At 48.9% G+C, this 21,543-nt stretch overlaps 1 protein-coding gene across 3 annotated transcripts in view; it reads left to right on the top strand.

Annotated features, from left to right (window-relative positions):
* Kctd1 (potassium channel tetramerization domain containing 1) overlaps positions 1-21,543 on the top strand; it is a 196,493-nt gene that overhangs the window by 82,672 nt on the left and 92,278 nt on the right. Inside the window, exon 1 of one of the 3 annotated variants that reach the window (XM_005065361.4) lies at positions 16,108-16,915. The exons of 1 other annotated variant lie outside the window; for it this stretch is intronic. Coding sequence is in view for 1 of the 2 variants with exons in the window: in XM_005065360.4 (XP_005065417.1) it covers positions 17,256-19,061 (1,806 nt within the window). In the remaining variant the exon portion in view is untranslated. Of the gene's footprint in view, positions 1-16,107; positions 16,916-16,944; positions 19,062-21,543 lie in introns of those variants that run through there. One more of the 3 variants, XM_005065360.4, reaches the window with a different exon arrangement.

The raw sequence follows: 21,543 nt of genomic DNA, 5'->3' as shown, positions 1-21,543 counted from the left end.
CCAAAACTCAGTTCCACGTTAGTATTCTAGGTGTTTTCCCGCAATCCTGTGCTAAATACGACTTTGGCGATGGAGATGGGTTTGTTAACAGTCCAAGCATCTATAAAAATACTCAGCAATAATTCCTATCTGTGCCCTCCAAGTCAAATCAAGTGTCTACACACAAAATTCAAAATGAGGCCCGGAGGTGGTGGTGCACATTTTTAATCTCAGCACTCATGAGGCAGAGGCAGGTGAATCTCTGTGAGCTCCACGCCATCCTGGTCTACAGAGTGAGTTCCAGGATGGGGTTCAAAGCTACAGGGAAACCCTGTCTCGAAAACAAAAACAGAAAGGAAGGAAGGAAGGAGAAAAAGTTGGCCACTTGTGTGTGTGTGTGTGTGTGTGTGTGTGTGTGTGTGTGAATGGTTTCCTTTTAGAAAGGAAAATACATGTGAATGCAGGGTTAGAATAGTTTACTTTAAAACGGGGTCTCATAGAGTCCATGTTGACCTCAAGCTCATTATGTTTCTGTATCCAAGGATGAACCCTTCCTCTGCTTTCTAAGGGCTGGGGTTGTAGTCACTCACCTCTGCCTGGTGTCCTGGTGTTTTTTTCCCAGAGCTGACACAGAGTCCAGGGCTTCAGGGATGCTAAGTCAGCATTCTAGCAGCTAAGCTACATCTCTTTTTCTTATAATATTTATGGGTGTTTTGCCTGCATGTCTATCTAGGCACTAGTTTCCTGCCTGATTCCCTCAGAGGCCAGAAGAGGGAGGGCATCAGGCCCCTCTGGTTGTGAGCTGCCATATGGGATCTGGGAGTCAAACCTGGGTCCTCTGGAAGGGCTACAATTGCCCTTAGCCACAGAGCCATCTCCTCGGCCTCTCAGTCTTTAAATGGACTGACCTACAAAGGTCACTTTACCATAAGACAGCATGGTTGCAGAAAGGAACCAGCAGTGTTTACTTCCAGTCTTCAGAGCTGGGTATCAAGTCTACAAGTAGCAGGAGACCAGCTCCAAATTAGCTAGGGACAGAGCTCGAACTGGATCGTGCTTACTTGATTTTTTTAAAATTTGTATTATTCTGGGGTGTAATCATGAGCTGCAAGGGGACATAAAAGACTGTCTTCACACCATGTCACAGGTTGTTTGTTATTGCTGAATTGTCAAAAGTAAAATGATTGAGCATGATGACTGGACCGGCAGCTAACCGGTGGGGTGCTTGCTTAGCATGCTCAAAGCCACACAAAGGGACAGCAGAATGAAGCCTGAGCCGGTTGGTCCACCGCCCTCCATTCTCCATGAACTAGTCCATCTTTCATTTGGCTAGCTCTACTTCTTCTTTTTGCCGTATTTGGGCTGTCTTTAACCTCCCCTTCCGCAGTGTTACCATCGTGCTTACAGGAAACAAATTCTCTATTGACTGTAGAAGAAAAAGTCCTGAAACATTCTAACTTAAAATCCTGCAAAAGTTTAAGAAAACAGGGATTTGATCATCTTGGTTTGGATTGCCTAGACAACATTCCTCTGAAAATGTATCATTTCACTGCTGTTTCCTTCTGACAGAAGCAGGAGAGGAGGTTCTATGTGGGCTAGAGAGACTTTTGATGGAGTTGAAGGGACATCTCAGTCCCCAGCTTCACAGTGTATGTTTATTTCTTGTTTTGATCACCAAGTCCCAGGCCCTCGATTCAGGCTCCTCTCAGACAGGGTTGTCCTTTGGAACTACGGAGATTCGTGTATCCTTGCTCTCAAGAAGTCACAAGTAGATGCCACAGCCATTGTTACATAATTTTTATGTAAGTAGCTTTCCGCTGAATTGCTAGCACATTGCCTGATGCTCTGAGACATGCCTGGGGTTTCTTATCCCAACATAAGGATTAGCAGAAGCCTTGCGATCCCCTGTTCTGGGGAAAATACTAAAAGATAGACTTAAGTGTCATACGCCTGGATCTGTTGGGAATATCATTTATGGCAGATTAGGTAACTAGAATCAAAGGAAAGGTAATGAGGATGTGGATTCCAGGAGATGAGCTTGACCCTTTAAATTGTTCCCTCTCATTCCTTCCCTACCAGAGTCCCCTGAAGTCAGGGAAAATGTGTCCCCATTCTTGTCTCAGTGAGCAGCCTTCCCTGCTGTACCCCCACAGCCTGGGGACACCAGGGGCAATTCCAGAGTAAAAATTAATAGTTAGATAACTCCTTCTCTTTCTCCATCAATATCCCACTCCCCAGACAGAGACTTAGGGACCATAGCCTAAAATTCTAGGAGTCAGGAGAGAAAAAAAATGCCTGTTGTGTGGGCTGTGACTTCGCAATGAGACCACAGGGCCTGTAGAGTCAAGTTGAGCTTCCAGTGCCAGACGCTGGGATCTTGTGGCACACAGGCTGCTCCACACAGTGTTCCAGCAGATGCTCCGTGAACAACCACCCTCCCAGGCTGCAAGTTCAGAAGCCCTGTCATGTTGGAAAAGACTCACAGAGCCCCATCGTCACCCTTGGTGGGCAGAAACACATTCTTCCGAATTGTTAACTAGCTCAGAGATCCTGGTGGTGTGGTGGGAGGGGCAAGTTGTATCAGTTTGTTTGGGGACCGAGAGAGCCCAATGAAACTGGCCTGGTGCCTGTGAGGTGCAGGTGTGAAGCCAGCAGTGTAGGAGGCGCAGGCAGGGAAAACACCAGGCAGATGGTCAGAGCTCAGCAAAAATCACTGTCCTTGTGGAATCCAGCCCCCTGCTCCCTCCACGCTGGGGACAGACAAAGAACCCAGGGGCCTTAGGCACATCATGAAACTTTGAAAAGTCAGATCCCTGGGCCCAGAAGCAATTCAATAATAGGACACATGCCTGGCATGTTTACTACCCAGAAGAAGGGAGGGAGGAGTAGGGGAAGAGAAGAGAAAGGAAGAGAAGAAATGGTAGTAGTAGTAGTAATAAATAATAATAATTAAAATGTCCAAATCTTGCTTGAACTAGTGTAGAAGAAAACAATGTTTAATTACAGCAATGAAATGGTAAGCCATTGGATTTAGTTTAGGTCCCAAAATGATTCTTGGTCATTATGTAGTTGGATCTGTGTTAAACACTGGTTTAAAATGAGACATCAGAACAAACCATAGGCCTCACACTGAACCAGACACAGGCATTGTCTTGGATGAGAAATGTAAAGAAAACTTGTAAGGAGATGATTTTTTTCCTTAATTGAAACTTAACATCATAAAGTCCAGAGAGAAAATGAACCATGCATAAGAAAGTCTCTGAATGGGTAGTTCCCCACAATAATAACAACAACAAAAAACCCCAGTACCGATCCATGTACTTGGCACAGATCTCCTTTCCCCCTTCCATCTAATGCTTTCAAAGACTTTAGCAGACACTGCTGTGTTAATCCTCTGCAACTAAAGCTGACTCCTCCACACTTCTCTAAAGGAAAAAAAGGAGAATTGGCATGGGCACAACCACATCCCACAGGGAGGAAGATTCTGGACACAATGAATGCCCACCCTACGTGAGACGCAGCCAGCACAAAGTTAAGGGTCCAATAATTCATCCAGAAAAGCAAGATGGGACTAGGGGATGTGGGGGATCAAACCAATGCCCACAAAGTGCAAGCTACTCATAAGGGAGGGGGAGGTATTTGTAATGCGTTCTATTGTTTTTTTCTTCAGTTCTAGGCCTTGAACTCAGGGCCTCCCACATGCTAGTCAAACGCTCTGCCACTAAGCTGTATCCTCAGCACCTTCAGTCCTTCTTTCTGGGCTTTCTGTATGTCTCAGACACTTGAAGTCCCAGGCACATTCCGAGAAGGCTTGTTTTCAGAAAGAAATGGGCTGGGAATTTACCTCTCTGGATAGAGTGTTTGCCGTACAACTATGAAGACCTAAATTTGGAACCTCAGCACCAATATAAAAGCCAGGCATGGTAACCTGTGTCTGCAACCCCAGCAGAGTGCGGAGACAGACAGACAGCAGAAGTTCACTAGCCAGCCTGTCCCACTGAAACTCGATCTCCATGCAGGTCACTTTCTCAAAAACTCAGATGAGAAACAACCTGGCCTCCAAACACATATGGACAGGCAAGAGCATCTCCATCCACACACGCCTCCCATCACACACACACACACACAGACACACAGACACACGCACGCACGCATGCACGCACGCACCAGAAGGGAAAATCAAGACCTCATCTCCACAGCATGATAAAGACAACGAGACAATTTGATGGCTGACTCTGTCCAAGCCCTTTCGTGGAGATCCCCTCAGGAACATAACCATATGAAGAGGAAAATTACAAATAGTTGCTGAAAAAGGGGGGCTGGCCCCCTCCATCCCCAAATTGGTACAGGGCATACCCACACCAAATTCTCAGCATAAAGGAGATGTATTACCCCTTAGGGGCAAGCAGGGGGTGGGGGAGAGGTGCAGCTGCAAGCAAGAGAGGCGAGAGAGGGAGAGAAGAGAGGGAAAAGAGAGAGGGAGAGGAGAGAGGGAGAGGGAGAGGGAGAGGAGAGAGGGAGAGCGAGAGAGGGAGAGAGGGAGAGGAGAGAGGGAGAAGAGAGAGGGAGAGGAGAGAGGGAGAGGGAGAGGGAGAGGAGAGAGGGAGAGGAGAGAGGGAGAGAGGGAGAGGAGAGAGGGAGAGGGAGGGGGAGAGAGGAAGAGCGAGAGAGGGAGAGAAGAGAGGGAGAAGAGAGAGGGAGAGGAGAGAGGGAGAGGAGAGAGGGAGAGGGAGGGAGAGAGGGAGCGAGAGAGGGAGGGGAGAGAGGGAGAGAGCGAGGAGAGGGAGGGGGAGAGAGGGAGGGGAGACAGGCGTCTCTGCAGGGGTGGGTTTTGAAGGAGAGGAAGGGGAGTCTGTGCTAGGGGAGTTGGTAAATCCTGATTGAGCATATTGACCAAATAATGAATTTTGATTGTTAGACTTTGGTGTTTTGTCTCAGGAATGAGTCAGTGACCAAATAAGGGAATAGACCTTGGGCTCTAGCTTTAGTAATGCAAGGGTTTTTAGCAAGGGAGAGGAAAAGGGAAAACCTGTCTGCAATGTTTACTGTGCTCGGGCCTCTAAGAGTCCTTTCCCCTGCCTTCTCCCAACATCACCGCTATAAATGGTCACACATACCCACCCTCCCACACACACATTTACATCTGCAAAACTTGCCCATATTCTTTTAGTTCAGTTTTGTCGCTAAAAGTCTTAGAGGCAGGTCCACTCTGTACCTACAGATCTATGCTATTCGATCAGTTGGCGTTCTGTTGAACGGATCAGACATTATTAATTTACTGTCCACTTCCAAAATTAGATTCAGGCCAGCGATTCTGAAGGAAGCGGTGCTTCACCAGTATTCTGGAACGAGTCTGAATACAGCCCAGATTCTTAGAAATGAGTTGCTGGGTTGAAAGGGCTACACATTTTGCCCACTGGTCTCACCTGCCACCCATTCTCTGTAACAATGGTTGTCAACCTTCTTCACGTTTCAGTCCCTCAGGTTGTGGTGACCCCCCCCCCAGTCATAAAATTATTTTCGTTGCTACTTCATAACTGTAGTTTTGCCAGTGTTATGAATAATAACGTAAATGTGACCCCTGTGAAAGGGTCATTTGATTCCCAAAAGGGGTCGTGCCCCACAGGTTGAGAACCACTGCTGGATAAGGTGGTACCAGTATACACTGCTAGCAATAATGGATGGCTGTATCATTATTGCCTCACATCTAGACTGCTTAGGCTGGTTTGAGTCATGGACTCCTTTGAGATTTTGCTACAAACTGTGGATTTCTGTTCTAGAAAAACATGCGGATATATCACAGAGGTGCTGCAAATAGTTTCTGGGGTTTTAACCGCCTGGAAGCTTGCCCCTTTATGTCAAGCAACTCTGAATATACACGTGTGAATGGGTCTCCATCTTAACTGTTCACAAGAATGGCCTGCAGAGCTTGGACAAGCTCCCAGGCCAGACCACTGTCCAGAGCAAGCCCATCAGGCTTCTGGGAAAGAGCTCTCTCTCGGTCAGCAGATTCTGCAATCTCTGCGTGTGATTTTAATTCACAGCTAGGCTCAAAAGCTACTGTGGTAGAGGAGCAGCCAGAGGGAGCTGCAGAATGCAGCAGGGCCCAGTGCAGTGGCAAGGCTCAGCAGGTACACGCGCCTGCTGCCGAACCTGACAACCGGTGTTCTGTCCTTGAGACCTGCACGGTAGACAGAGAACTGGCCCTACAAGTTCCTCTTCCATACCCTGGCACGCCTTCACACGACCCACCCCCCAGCACTAAATAAATGCAATTAAAACATGCTGTTCTTTTTAAAGAATCAAGACGGGGCTGGAGAGATGGCGCAGCAGGCTAGGAGCACTGGCTGCTCTTCCAGAGGACCCGGGTTCAGTTCTCAGCACACACACGGCAGCTCACACTCTGCAACTCCAGTTCCAGGGGATCCACCACCCTCTTCTGGCCTCAGTGAACACTAGGCACTCACACGGTACACAGATATACATATAAGACATACACCCATACACCTAAAAATATAATAAAAACATTTAAAATAAACCAATAAGAGAACAAAGACATTGTGGATCAGCAGAGGAGAAATGAGAATGAAAACTCAGATTTAGGCATCCTACCAGCGTCTCCCACACCGACTAAGGCATGGGCGTGCCATGGAAGACCTTACCGTAGTCCTGCTTTGTGCCCTTGACCCTTACCCCATTGTCCCTCCTTTGCTTATTCATCCTTTTGGGTGTTGTCTTGGTGTTATCTGCTGCTATTACAAAATACCTGAGAGGGAGGAGCAATGGGCAAGGGGGTCAAGACTGGGCTGGTGAAACCCACAGAAGCAGCTGACTTGAACAAGGGGGAGCTCGTGGACCCCAGACTGATGGCTGAGAGGCCAGCATGGGACTGATCCAGACTCGATGAACGTGGGTGTCAGTAAGGAAGCCTTGACAATCTATGGGGCCTTGGGTAGTTGATCAGCATTTATCCCTGGCGCATGAATGGACTTTGGGTGCCCATCCCACATGAAGGGATGCTCTCTCCGCCTGGACACATGAGCGAGGGCCTGGGCCTGAGCCTTGCCCCGGATGATATGACAGACTTTGGGGATCCCCCATGGAGGGCCTCACCCTCCCTGGGGAGCAGAGGGAAGATGGAATGGGGGACTGGTGGGTGGCGGGGGAGGAGGGGAGGAGGGGGAGCAGGGATTGACATGTGAAGTAGGCTTGTTTCTAACTTAAATAAAAAAAAAAAAACAAAAAAATACCAGAGAGAAGACAACTTAGAAGGAAAGAAGTTTATCTTGGCTGATGATTCTGCAGGCTGGGAAACTCATGAACATGGTGACGGCAAGGGCCTAATTCAATTCATGACAGGGAGCAGAAAGGCAAACAGGTCGGTACAGAAAGGAGCTGAATCATACACACACACGGTGGTCTTACTTTGCAACAACCCAATCTTGGGGTAACTAATCTAGTCCCTTGAGAAAGGCATGACTGTCACTGTTTTGCAGTGCTGGAGAGCAAGCATGGCCTCTTGTAAGGTAAGCACGTACTGCCAAGTTACATCCCCAGACCTTATATTAATTCTGCTGGAGGATCAAATCATCAAGGCTGCACCTTTTGATACCATTGCAATAACCATCAAACATCCACTGGTGCTTTGGAGGGCAGCACAATAATCACAGCAGGGCAGCGTGTGTATTCACTTTCTCCTTGGCCTGTGGTTCTCAAGAACAAAGTGGGCAACCAGCAGCGGTGGTGGTCCCTGGGAGTGTGAGCCCCTTGCCCCACCTGGGACTGGCTCCCTCAAACACCGGAGGGGGGAAGGCCCAGCACTACCAGTTTCCATTTGGAGGCCCAGTCAAGCGTGAGGATCAGCAGGGACTGCCAGCCAGGCATTGGCCAAGTGTGTGGACTTCCTAGAATGTTTTCTTTGGAGTCCTCTTACACAGGGGAGACTAGTGTTGGGGAAATCCTACAGAGGATGCTGAGTGATTAGACTGGGGTCTAATCCTGGAGAAGTTAGGCTTGGAGCTAAAGAAAAGAGACAGGGCAATGTTTTGGCCAAGGGAAGACATCTACTGCAGTGTTGTTGAAAATCAGGGCTTAGACAGCCTTGATCCCAGCCCTTCCCGATTCCCTCATTTTATTGACAGGTCATTGGGTTCAGCATGTGGATCTTCTAAGGAAGAGGTTTCATAATTTTCATCCGATTTTCCTGGGGATTCACATTACCAATATTGTTAGTTACCATTGTTGGAAAGGAAACTGCTTTCTGGATTGATAAATTATAGTAGCTTTGGAAGCAGTGTTTCTTGTGGTGGGGGTCAGACTGGTATTACAATTGTCTGTGGAGGGTGGCATGCACATCCCTGAGACACATCCCTGACCTCTGGAGCTGACACCTGTGAGTCTGCATTTTTAAACAAGTTGTCCAGGTGAACCGGAGACTGTGATGCAGCCTTGGGCTCCAAATCTAAAAGCCAGCAATGCCAGGGCTGGAAGGTAGTTCCGTTGGTAGAGTGCTTGCCTTGCAAGTTCAATTCCCAGAACTCAAGGGAAAAGGACTGATGAGGTGCAACCTACTCCTAGCTAATTCTAGCAGGGAGGCAGCAGAAACCCATGGATTCCTGGGATGCCCTGGCGTTAACCTAGCCTACTCTGTGAATTCCTGCCCTGCGTACACCACTTCCCACTTTTCAAAAAACCAAAGTGGACAGGACCCGATGACTGACACCCACATCTGACCTCTAGCCTGAACTCTCTCTCTCTCTCTCTCTCTCTCTCTCTCTCTCTCTCTCTCTCTCTCTCTCTCTCGCTCTCTCTCTCTCTTTCTCTCTCTCTCTGTGTGTGTGTGTCTTCCTCTCTTTCTCCAAGGAAAGCTATATTAACTATGAATTTAGAATACATATTAGCCACCAAATACATGGTGCTTAGGTCTGAAAAGACCTCGTTATCAATCCCCTAAATGCCACTAAACTGGGAGTGACACCAGGCAACTCCTTAACTCTCTCTCTCTGTGGTCATCCCCTTAAATGTTGTCTTCTGTATGTCACCATAAGGCTGCAAAAGAGGCCTGGCTTGGATATTGTCTTCAAATCCCAGTAGCTCCAAACATCTTCCCAGGACGGGAGATCTTCTAAGGCATGCTGAAACAGGATAGCCAGAAGACAGACACAAGAAAAAACTATGAATGAGCACACCAGCCTACCTCAGCCCCATCTTCTCTGGAGCCAGGTGATGTGTGTTGCCTGGAACATGTCCCCTTCTACCTGCGCTACCCTGTGTTTAACAGATGGTGCCAAAAATCCATCATCTTAGCTCATCTTCTCTTCTGGAATCTCACAGAACAGGCCATTTATGAAGGAAAGAGTTTTATTTCTTTCAGTTCCGGGAACTGGAGAGTCTAAGATTAATGAAAAGGACAAAATCGAGTGAGAACCTTTCTGCTGGTAAGGATGAGGCAGAGCCTGGAGCAGCTCGGGGTGTCTGATGCAACACAGAGCAACTGTGCCAGAGAGAGCTGGTTTTTATGGCAAAGCCACTCCCTCCATCACCCAGTAAACCATTAATCCCTGAGTGGATTAATCAGCCCATGAGGGCCAAGCCCACGTGACCCTGTCCTCTCCCAAAGGTCTCACCTCTCAAGTGTCATTAACATATCACTTTAGGGATTAAGTCTCTAACACATAAAATGCGGAAGATACACCAAACTGCTGCATCCGATGATGACATATTTTGACTTCAGAATGTTTATATATTTAAACTTAGAACTTAAACAGTAAACTTTATGCAGTTGAATCTGAGAGAATATACTGGACTTCAGATATTTTTCCCCCAGAAAAGCAGAAAAGGAATCCAAGGAAACTGGTCTGGAAAACTGTTCAGAAAGTGTGTACTCTGGAGAGATGGGAGGAGTTTCTTAAGGTTTCTACTCATGTACAACACAGGAACCAGCTGCACATATACTTGTAAGAAAGAAATCAGTGTTTCAAGCCCAGATCCTCAGCAGACACCACCTAAGTGAGAACCAGAAATACACACACACACACACACACACACACACACACACACACACACACACTCCTACCGAGGTTAGATTTCTTTTTCTCTTATAGCCAGAAAAGAATGATAAACCCTAGTCTTGTTTTGTGCATTTTAACTTCAGGGAAGGAGCCGAAGAGAAAAATGATAGCAAAGTGGATGCCATCTGTGTTAGAGGAGTCTGGCTTTATGTGCAGAGTCACATTGATCCTGGGATGTGTCAGTCAGAGGACAGACTGTAGAAGAGTAACCATGGAGAGCTGAGACATCTCCCAGGAGTAATGCTGCCCATGACTGCACGTGTGAGGCTGGATACTGTGTTTCTGGGTTCCCTGGTTCTCTCTATGCAGTCCTCTCTGGCAGGTATGAAGCATCCCCAGCATCAAGTTGAAGAAATGGAACAAACTTATCCCAGGGCTTCTTTAAATATTCAGATAAACCCATGTGCCCCATCAGTTAAATTAAGCTTTTCTAAGAAAAAGTAAGTCAATTAGTTCAAAATGTGGGTTAGTGCTTCTGGGTATTTAAAGGGGGAATTTTTTTCTTTTTTAGTTCATTTGAAACATAGCCACAGGGCAGGTACATCCCAACTCCTCCTCAAGACCTGTAAGGTGCCACCAAACACCTTGATTCCAGTTGCTGATATCTGGAGCTTCGAATGCTGGACCGCAAACTACCCCACAGTTTTGAATGTATCACTGGTATTAAGCACTTTTATTTACTAGCCTTTAGCTTTAGTTTCCTTATCAATAGTCACCAGGTGCCTGGCAATGGTATTTCCTTCTTCATTTAGGTATGCCTTGGAAGCTCTGTCAGAACTTTGAGACATTACAGAATGTCACTGCTGAACACACTTTTAACATAAACTTCAGAACTCATCAGTCCAAATGGATAGACACAATAAACCAAATGAAACTAAATAGGAACAAAACAAGGTATTTCTTAAGAAAATGGCCTTCTGGAAGTGATTTCTATAAACATTTTCATGACTTGTGGTCACCTTTCTTAAGAGGCTGTCCTACCTTGACAATGACAAAAAGTCATGAAAAATGTGTATCAACATTTGGAGATACAGTGTTGTTTTTAATTTTGTTTTGATCTCACTAATTCAATAAGCTATATGAATATAGCAAATAGCTTCAGAAATATTTGATACACTGAACCACTGTAAATAGCCTGTTACTCAAAAAACATTTATTATAGGATATTAATGATGATCATTACCTCTTCTTCCACTTTAATTAGTATTGTGATGAAATGAAAACATGTATTACTTAATAACAGTAATGATGAATGCTTCCGTGGACTCTAAAGATACATGGCTACAAGATAAGGAAATGACTCTTCTTGCTAATAGTAGGCTTGACTATCTTTGCATTTGAATTCTTTATTGGTCAAGTGACATTCTATTGTCATGATGTTATAATAAAGGGAGATGGCACATTTTCAGATTCCACAAACACACAATTTGCTTGTGGAAAACCACATCCCTCTTGAATGTTATCCGTTTAAAAAAATAGCTAGGAAACTGGTAGAGAACCTAGAGCCACAAAGGTCCAGAATTACAGTCACCTGGCAGTAATCAGAATCTAAGCATTCTACTCTTGTCAATCACTATGGTAAGTTTACTGTGACTTGCCTTTCTGGCACAGAATCAAAGAAAAAAAAATGCAATATTCTACCTTGCCCCACAAAGATGCACACAGAAGAGTCCAGGACTTGAGTAAAATGTTTTGCAGGCTAATCTGGTTGGGTGAGTGAGCATTCCCTTTGTCTGCAAATTCCTCTAAAACACTAAGGTGTCATTACTTCCAATAAACTGGTAAAATAGAACCACTGTGTGACAAAGATTATGCTGTGTCTTAGCCTGTTTCTATAATACTCAAAGTTCAGGACCTCAGCCCGGAAGCATTCTGCCTTCCAAAATCCCCAAGTCACCGGGACACTAATTTGGGTGGCAGGGAATCATTTCCTTAAGAGTGAGTGGTGTGTGTGTGTGTGTGTGTGTGTGTGTGTGTGTGTGTGTGTGTGTGAGTGAGAGGGGGGGGACTGTTAGAGGCTGAATGTGGTCAAGAATTTTGGCCATGGAACTGTTTGCCTACCCTAGTGAGGGCTGGAAGACCTGGGCCACCAGGTTTAACTTTTGAACTTTTATTTTAAATGTCTCTGCAGTGCTGGGAATCAAACTGAGGGTCTCTTGCCTGCCAAGCCAGTGTTCTTTCCCTAACTACACATCACAGAGTACAGTATAAGCTCTAAAAAATGCTTTGGCCTTGTTTTTCTTGTGTATAAAGAAAATGTTGAAAATATTGGAGTTTTGATAGCTAAGATCCTTGTGTGGTACAGCATGTCTGTCATTCCAGCATTTGGGAGGCTGAGGCAGGAGGATCTTCAGTTTGGAATTAACCTGAGTGAGTCCCTGTCTCAAAACTCAAAACCACCACAACAAAAAATAAAACAAGGCAAAATGAGCCAATGTTAAAGGTTTACTAACAGCCTGGGTTAGTCTGCTCCACAGCTGCAGTGAGCGATTGTTCTCTGCCTATAGGGGAACACATGTACATTTACTGTGTTTACTATATGCCCTCTGCCTGGCTAAAACATTTGGGGAAGATAAATGGGGTTATAATCATAAGATACACTCTTGTCCTTTCAGAATTATTTCTCTTCCACTTTGTAGAGTTAGATTATGTGAGTTCAAATTTCATCTGAGTTCAAAAAGCTTAACTCAAGATGATCTTCAATGAATGCAACAGAATTAATAGTAAAATTGAAAAAAATCATGCCAAAATAGCTTCGATTTGAATTCCTATTTAGCCTCAAAAGTACTTTATGAATCTTTAAGTAATCAAATCAAGAGAGCATGGTTTTCTCTTTTGATTTGTTTCTTTAAAGTGATTAACTAAATGCTTTTTCTGGCTTCTGCCCAAGAGCCCACAAAATCCTGTGGGTTTACCAGTGTAAATCCTCTCCAACTCACCTCTTCTAATACACAGACACCTCCATCCCCAAGACCTCTCTCTGGAGAGTCCACAGTAAGTAACTCTGCTGGGTCGGGTAGATGGTCCCCTTTTCTAGTACTGTAATAACTTTCTACAAAATGTTCCACCAGAGAAAAATTTTGATGGTGGGCATATTAACCCAAAGCAGTCACTGAATTCTCTGTAACACCCAGGGGCTGGTGTTGTCTAGTCATTCTTTTTTGTGCTGCTTTTGAATAGTAGATTATCATTCATGTCATTTTAGATTTTTCTGATGAAAAAATTCTGTTCCATGTAGGATTTGTTCATTGGCTTGTAATATATGCCGGAGAGCTCACCTTGCCCTGGGCAGCACACTGAGACTCTTAAGTGTCTTGGGTTAGTAGAGGAAGCAAAGCAGCTCAAACGCACTTATCGAAGTTCCTAACAGATGAGCCTCAAGACTGGAAGTGATATCGGAGCCTGAGTGTGAACATTTTGGTGGCCTTTGGAAGAGGGTGCTTAGTTGTTTTCTTAAAAGGCTATCCTAATTGATATTGACAACAAAAATATAAGAATCTGAAATGGGAATCCATGGCTTATAAAGCAGGTGTGTGTGGGGTGTCTGGAGGATTTCCTCCCCCAAATAGCCTTCTCTACGTTCTGAGATGGGAAACAAAGACATTAAGTGGTACTTTCTGATGATGCTGGCAGAGCCAGTTTCTGTGGACAAAGCATCTTGTGGGAGCTGCTCAGATCTTCAGGTTGCTTATGGTGAAGCATCTATAACAGTTGGAGGGTTGCAGCCCAAGTTCCACATTGAACGGGATTGTTTTGTGTAACAAACCACATCTCTTGCACAGTTCTAAGCAGTGAGCAGAATAGACTTGGTGACGTGAAACTGGGGAGGGCTTAGAAAACAGATAGGTCAAACAATTCATACAAAAATAATAAGAGAGCATTAGTTATTTTTTCGATTTCAAATTGAGTATATGGAACCACCTGCATAAAAGATCATCTAGTAAGTCTGGGATTGAACTCTTTTCTGAGTTTAACTGTAACTTTATGTTATTGGGTTTTAAGTTAAACAACCTTGCCCCTTATCTTTCTTTCCTTTGATGGGAGCAGTGGGGAAAGAGCACATATTTCTCCTCGTGTTTGTTTTGTTTTGTTTGGCAGTTCTGCCTGGTAACTGTTAGTTACTAACCTGGCGAGGTCTTTTCGGTTTTGATGAAGTATTCTTATAGGCATAAAATTTTGGTAACAGGGCACAAGCTCATGCGAGGAAGTGGACGAACAGTCCCGACAATCTGGCCAAAGCATACTTTCCAAGGTGTTTTTTCATCCCTAGTTTAAGTTCGGGTCCTGCCCATTCTTGGCAAATGTTGTGGCAGCTCCTGGAACTGCTGTTTCTCCAAGTCCGTTAAAAAGTGACTCGTGCCTGGGTGGCATTTCCCCCCTCATCAGCCCTGCCAGTCCCCACCTCCATCCCGGGGCTTTTGCCAGTAGGGACTTGCCCTGGGGGGTATTTTGTCCTGGGAACACAAAACTATTTTCTTTTCTGGAAATAGGTTGACGTCAACTGGAGGCTGTTTTTGGTTGCTTTGTTTCCCGGAGCGTCCAATCCAGCATATTGCCTCCAGCAAAATGCAAGCAATTGGAAGCCGCTCCCCCAGAGGGGAGCCGCGGAGCCCGTGTCTGCGTGGGAGAGGGTTGGGGAGTGGTTAGTTGTAGCCCGATCTGCTGCAAAAGGAAGAGACCTGCAGAGCTATTCCCTGGTGGGCCCAAGCCAGGAGTTGGATCCCCAAAGTCCGGAGCAAGCGCAGCCTGTAGCTAAGGTGGACCCTCGGTTCACGGCGCTTCTAGAGGTCAAGGCCACTGACAGTTAAGGAGACTTGCCCGAGGCCCAACTGAGTCCTCAGCACTGCAGCTACCCTCAGAGGTTCCCAAAACTGGCAGCATCCTGGAAGTGGCTGTGTACAACTAGCATGTGCAGGCTCTTTGGCTGAGCTCCGGGTCATGTGTGTCCATTTAGCTGCCCACTGCTCCGAGCTCTAGGACATCTCTCTACATATTTCCAGGGCCTAAGACAGAGAACAGAACGCTGTGACAAATCCGACTACCTCTCTAGTAGTACCCGGGGAAGGACTCCCCAGAAGTCCAACCCCAAGTCCAACCCTCCTCGGACAGTTAGTTGTCTGTGATAAGAGGGCTTGCTTGCGGGCGGGCGGGAAGGCAGGCGGGTGTGTGCGTGCGTGTGTGTGCGTGTGTGTGTGTGTGTGTGTGTGTGTGTGTGTGTGTGTTTCCCCAAGGAGCTGGAGGAAACCTGAGAGACAGGGACTTGTTACAACTTGTTTCACACCTGGCACGGCTTCCCGACGCTCTGTGGTGTCCAGGGCTGAGGAGGCTCTCAGAGGGCGACGAAAGATGGCTACAGAAAAGCCACCGTCATCTCCCTCTTGGATGCCCACGTGGCCCGGACTTTAGCCTCACTTTCTTACTTAACATTCCTTGTAAATTACAATCTGATGGATGGTTTCTATTGAGGCACAAAATGATAAACGCCCTTAAAACAACAGGCAACATGGAAAGAAGGAACAAATAGTTGAGACAGGATTCCTCACAGCCGAATTGAGGCTTAGAGGCAAATTCCAATGAAGCACGCAAGGACCCAGTGAGGTGGCCTCCAGGGAGACCCGGACTGGCACATGGGTGCCTAACTGGGATCTGGCTTCATTGGTTCTCCATGGCCTTGAGTCTCAGATCTCCCTGGAGAGCCTGGAGACACTTGGGCTTCCCAAGGAGTTGGAGAAGAGTTAGGATGCAGCTCATCACTGGAGACCGCCCAGGCTATTGCCACCAAAGAACAGTCAAGGTCCGGGTGGCACTAGAGCGCTGCCCTCCGGGGTCCGGAGAGATCGGGAGGTGGTGACCGCCCAGAGCCTGGGCGCGCCAGGGGCGGGAGTTTGGCTGGAAATGGGACAGTGTCTCCTATGGGAAAGCGGGACGCGACGAGCTCTTTGGCCGTCTTTCCAGTTTCCGAAGTGCCCGCCCCCACGCGCCGGAGGCAGCGCAGCCCCGAGGGCGAATGCCGGGCAGCTGGCAAACTTCAGAGACAGCGCTCGAGATCCGAATTACCGGAATTGGGCGAGAGCGGAGGCGACCTAAACCCAAGTTCACTTTTTCCAACAGCCCGCTCTCCGACTTGTCCTTTAGGGATCCACGCTGCTTTAGTGCCAACCTGGACACTCCTTGCCCCGGGGTGTTGTGTCTTTTTGCTCTGGGGCAGGGAGCGCGGCAGCCCGGGTGGGTGACGAGTGGGTCCCTGGGGTCCCGGAAAGTCCTTCTTCCCACGTCTCCCCTCCCACCAACCCCTCCCAGCGTCTCTTTCTTGCACTTTCCCGGGGCTGGCTAGACCGGCGCGGACTTGCCCCAGACCTTTGGGGAGCGCCCCAGGTCTTTAATGACAGCTTAAAAGTGGCAGTTGGAAAAGTCTAAACAGATGAGGCTGACGTGGGGCGTGTTCCGCTCCTCAGCGAGAGTCGGGATGGGAGCTGGGAGTCGCGCTGCTGGCCCCAGGCCCCCGCGCCTCGCCGCCAGCAAGTAGGTGGGGGAGCCGCCGCTGCCGCCAGCCCCATCCCGCTCCCAAGCCTCGCCCGCTGCGCCCTGGCCGCGGGCGCAGAGAGGGTGCAGGGCCTCGCGGAGCCTCCTCCACCCAGCTCATTAACCTGCCTGCTCCGGGCGGTCCCGGACACCGGCTCCTCGCAGCAGCACCCGCGGCCCTCACGCTGCAGCAGTCGCCCGGATCCCCCGACTCCGGGGGGCAATGAGGGGGCGGCGGAGGGGGCACTGCTCCTCCGGCATTACCTAGAGAAGCGACACCGCCCCGCCCTCCCGCCGGCCCTCCCTCGCGCCCGCCCGGGCCCGCGCGCCGGCTCCGCTAGAGGGTAAGTTGGGAGTGTTTCGCCCCCACCGACAGCTCTCCCTCCCCTTCCTATTTTTCCCCCCAAAGTTTTCCTAGAAGTGGGGATCGGGCTGGGGGAGGACGAAGGTCCCGCCGGCCCCCCTCTTTTACCCTCTCCTAGCCACAATTACTCCCCGCTTCCCCTCCCTGGCATCGCCTCGCCCCTCCCGAGCGGCGCTCCGGAATGACAATTGGAGCGCGGCTCCTTTAAGAGCCCGGCTTTGCCTCCCGGTAGCTGAAGGTCATTAAACACAAAAGCTCTCAGCGCTGCGGTCCAATATAGCGCATGCGCCCTGCCCGAGGACTGGCAGGGAGACGGCAATATGGCGAGAATGCCTGGCAGCGGGGACTGTAACACCAGCGCGGGCGGCAGCGCCGCCGCAGCGGCAGAGAACAATGGGGAGCGGGGCGAGGGCGAGCGCGGGGCCGGGGGCCGCGGACGCCGCCACGGCCGCCCGCACTACTGCAGCGCGGGCGAGGAGGAGGAGGAAGAGGAGGAGGAGGACGAGATCCAGGAGGTGCAGATAACGGGGGACGAGGAGGAGGAGGAGGACGGAGGTGGGGGGCTGGAGGAAGACGAGGAGGAGGAGGAGGAAGAGGAGGAGATGGGGATGGACTGGGAAGAGCCCCTGGAGCCCGAGGACTCGGCCGGGGAGGAGCTGGAGCCCGAGCCGGTCCATATGATCCATATGGACCAGAGCGCCGCGCTGGAGCCCGAGGCGCCACCGCGTCTGCTGGCTCCCCGGGCCCGCGCGGGGCCGCCGGGGGACAGCGCGGAGCTGGACCCCGACGTGCTGCAGCGCCCCGAGCGGGCCCGGCTGAGCGAGAACACCCGGCTGGCTACCCGCTACGCCGTGCGCATCTTCCGGGAGTACCTGAGCGAAAAGGCTCAGAGCCCGGACTTCGAGACCATGGACAAGGGGGCGCTGTGCCGCGTGCTGCGCTCCTTCTACGCCGAGGCCCGTTCTAAGAGCGGCCAGCTCTACAGCAAGTCCTCGCTCATCAGCATCCGCAGCTCCCTCAACCGCTACCTCAACGAGCCCCCGTACTGTCGCACGCTCGACCTCACCAAGGACCCCGAGCTGCGCAGCGCCAACCTGACGCTAGCCGCAGTCATCCGCAAGCTCGAAGAGCAGGGCGCGGGCCCCGTGGTGCAGAAGCAAGCCATCACGCGCGCCGACCTGCGCAAGCTCTACACCTCCAGCGTCTTCAGCACCAACACGCCCTTTGGGCTGCTCAACAAGGTCTGGTTCGAGACCTGCATGTACTTCTGCACGCGCGGCCGCGAGAACCAGCGCGAGCTGGAGGAGGACTCCTTCGGGCTGGCCATGGACGAGGACGGTCGCAAGTTCGTCTACTTCAAGTCGCTCGGGCCTTACCACAAGTCGCGCTCCTCGTCCTGGAGTAAGAAGCGTGCCGAAAGCAGCGACGAAGAGAACTTGCCGCGCATGTACGAGACGGGCACCGAGTTCTGTCCCTATGCCAGCTTTGTCAAGTACCTGTCGAAGCGCAATCCCCTCTGTAAGGCGTTCTTCCAGCGGCCCCGGGACCACTGCAGCGAGGGCGATGTGACCTGGTACGAGAACAAAGCCATAGGCAAGAACTTGCTGGGCACCAGGATGCAGATGCTCTCCAAGGCAGCCAAGCTGTCCAAGACTTACACTAACCATTGCATCGGCGCGGTGTCCATCGCCACGCTCAACAGCATCGCGGGCATCGGGACCAAACTAGGCTCCCCGACCCCGCAGGGCTGCTATACCGAAGCTCTGAACGGGTCAGCTCGTCACCACTCCCACCATCCCCCCACCCATCCTTCCCACCACCACCGCCCCCAGCCACCCTCGCTGGGGAACACTTATATCCTCCCCAAAGACAGCCAGGTCGGGCCCGACGTGAAATCCGAGGCTGCGCCCAAGCGCGCACTGTACGAGTCAGTGTTCGGGTCCGGGGACATCTGCGGCCCTTCTTCCCCCAAAAGACTTTGTATCCGTCCTTCCTCGGAACCTGTGGATGCGGTGGTGGTGGTTTCCGTGAAACATGACCCCCTGCCTCTTCTTCCAGAAGTCAATGGGCACCGAAGCACCAATTCTCCCACAATAGTTTCACCTGCTATTGTTTCCCCCACCCAGGTAACCAAAACCAACGTCTATGCATGAAATATTTGTTTGGTACCCTCAACTTCTGTGCTCCCATTGGTCGGGGCTGGGGTGGGAGAGGATTTTTTTAAAGTAGTTGTGATACTGCACCGGATTTGATACAGTCCCTAGAACTGTAACTCTTCGTGCTTTGGGGGAAACTCTACCCTTAAAAGATGCCAGGGATCCTTAGCTTCCAAGGCGCTGCTGCGAAGTAAGGAAGTAACGCTAGAAACCTCAAAGTTCTTAGAACAAAAGGTTTAAGCCCGCTCTCCATGATGCCTGAGTTTTGTAAGGTAAGGATTGCCGGAGCGCTAAGTAAAGGTAGTTATCTTTAATAAATTAGAATGAAGGTACTTTTAAAACGTTGCATTACATACTCGTCAAACTTCTGAAGGTAGAAAACTATGCTTCTAAATTATTAAAAAGAAAACATGCCAATTCCACTTCCTGTAGATTGCTTTTTTTGTTGTTGTTAAAGAAAAGAGGCGGAGACTACCTCTGCAGGCAGTGGAGTCCAGATTATTGTTTTAAAATGCAGACCTTTGTGGGGTGTCATTCCCGTTAGTGTTTTTTTAACATTACTCCGATGGGAAGTGATGTCTGAGCTGCGGACACGATACAAAGATGTGCAGCTGTGACGCGCCAAGCTGGCTGTGGGCACGGAAACAGCTTTATTCATCCCAAGCCCAATGGAGGCTCACGCTCTGGAGCCCAAACAAGGAAGAGAGAGAAGGGTGGGGGAGGGTCACCCAGAGTAAGTAAACATCCGACCGACGTGGATAAAACTTGGGCAAATCAGTTCACCTGTCTGGGCTTTAGGTATTGTCATTAAGTGTGAAAGAAACCCTACACAAAATTACTTAAGTCACAGTGGTGACCGCACAGGACAGAGTCTGTCTCCTGCTGCTTTGCCTGGAGGAACACATTCACCAGCACTGTTAAGGTTATGTTGCTGTCTTGGATGCCTATCCAGAAGGCAACCATAGGACACAGGTCTCTTGTGACCCCGTTTGCTGACAGGAGCCACAGGAAGTTTTTACTGTCTTGATACCCCCCCCCACACACACTAATATCAGCGGAAATAGGAACTCTGCCCCAAGTCTGGAGAAATAGTGAGGGCTCATCACTGCCTCTGCGCTCGTTCTCCAAAGTGGAAATTCCAGTTCTGGACAAGCTGACCCTTTCAGAGGCTCAGCAGCTAATGGGCATGCCCCAAGGCTGCCAGGAAGGGCTGTGAATGGCAGTATAAACCCCGCTGGCTGCTAAACCCACAGAGCCTGAAGGCTGTGTCCTGTGCCTCTCTCTGTGTGAGGCTCCTTTGGTCAGGGGTTGTTTAAAAGAATTTTAAGGATGGAGAGTCAAGTTGGGGTTTACCTTGTCTTTGAAAGCAAAGAAAAATGTTCACACTCTTCTAATAAGTACCCTTAAAGTGCCCTGGGTTGGAGTCACACCTGATTAGGTTTTAATGCCTAGGAATGTATATTAAATAGGTGTACACTGAGTAATAATGAGATGGTCAGTTCTGGATGTCGGTGTCTTACAGATGTGTTTGCTTTTCTTCTTTCCTGGCTTCTGTCCTCTATGAGTGCTCCCCCCCACCCACCCCGCCCCCACGAGCCTGTAAAACTTTACACCGACACATTTATTATTCTCATGTCACCGTCAGGCAACTCCCAAGTTAAATGTAGATTTCGGTATATTTTGCTTAGATGATTACGAAGCGAGACTTGCCAAGAAGGTCTTAGCTGCTAGACTCTTTTAGCCACAACTAAAGAAAAGGGCATTCTATTTGCAGTTCTTTTTTTGGGTGGGGAGTCCTAAAGATCAAGCCCAGGGCCCTGTGCATGATAGGCAGGTGCTGTACTGTTGAATTCCATCCCCAACCCTGTTTGAATGTATGTAATAGTTACCTCAGTTGGAATACAGTAGAATTTTTTTATTATTAAGAAACCAGCAGTTTTGACTGTTGCCTTCTGAAGCACTCACTCTAAGGACCCTGGGCATTCTCATCACCAAACACATGTTTGCTTAAGTAGAAAGATCCACTAAACTTTTACTTTGGTATATATTAAAATCCCTATCTCGGGCTGGAGAGATGGCTCAGAGGTTAACAGCGCTGACTGCTCTTCCAGAGGTCCTGAGTTCAATTCCCAGCAACCACATGGTGGCTCACAACCATCTGTAATGAGACCTGGTTCCCTCTTCTGGCATGCAGACATACATGGAAGCAGGATGTTGTATTAATAAATAAATAAATCTTTTAAAAAAATCCCTATCTCTGCAGATTAATGGCTGTCAGATCAGTGGTCAATGGCAACATATGCCTGGTGGACTTTGAACCCCAGCTGTGTTTTTCTTAATTATAAACATGGTACCCCAATCTTAATATTGGCCACTGTTAGCCATGTTAGTACAAACTTGGTAAGCAGAGGCCAGGCTGAGCCAGTGCTTATGTCTCTTCTAACGTGGCAAG

This window comes from Mesocricetus auratus, unplaced genomic scaffold, assembly GCF_017639785.1.
Source record: "Mesocricetus auratus isolate SY011 unplaced genomic scaffold, BCM_Maur_2.0 Super-Scaffold_100015, whole genome shotgun sequence".
Lineage (NCBI taxonomy): Eukaryota > Metazoa > Chordata > Mammalia > Rodentia > Cricetidae > Mesocricetus > Mesocricetus auratus.
This window is presented reverse-complemented; position numbering and strand designations above follow the sequence as displayed.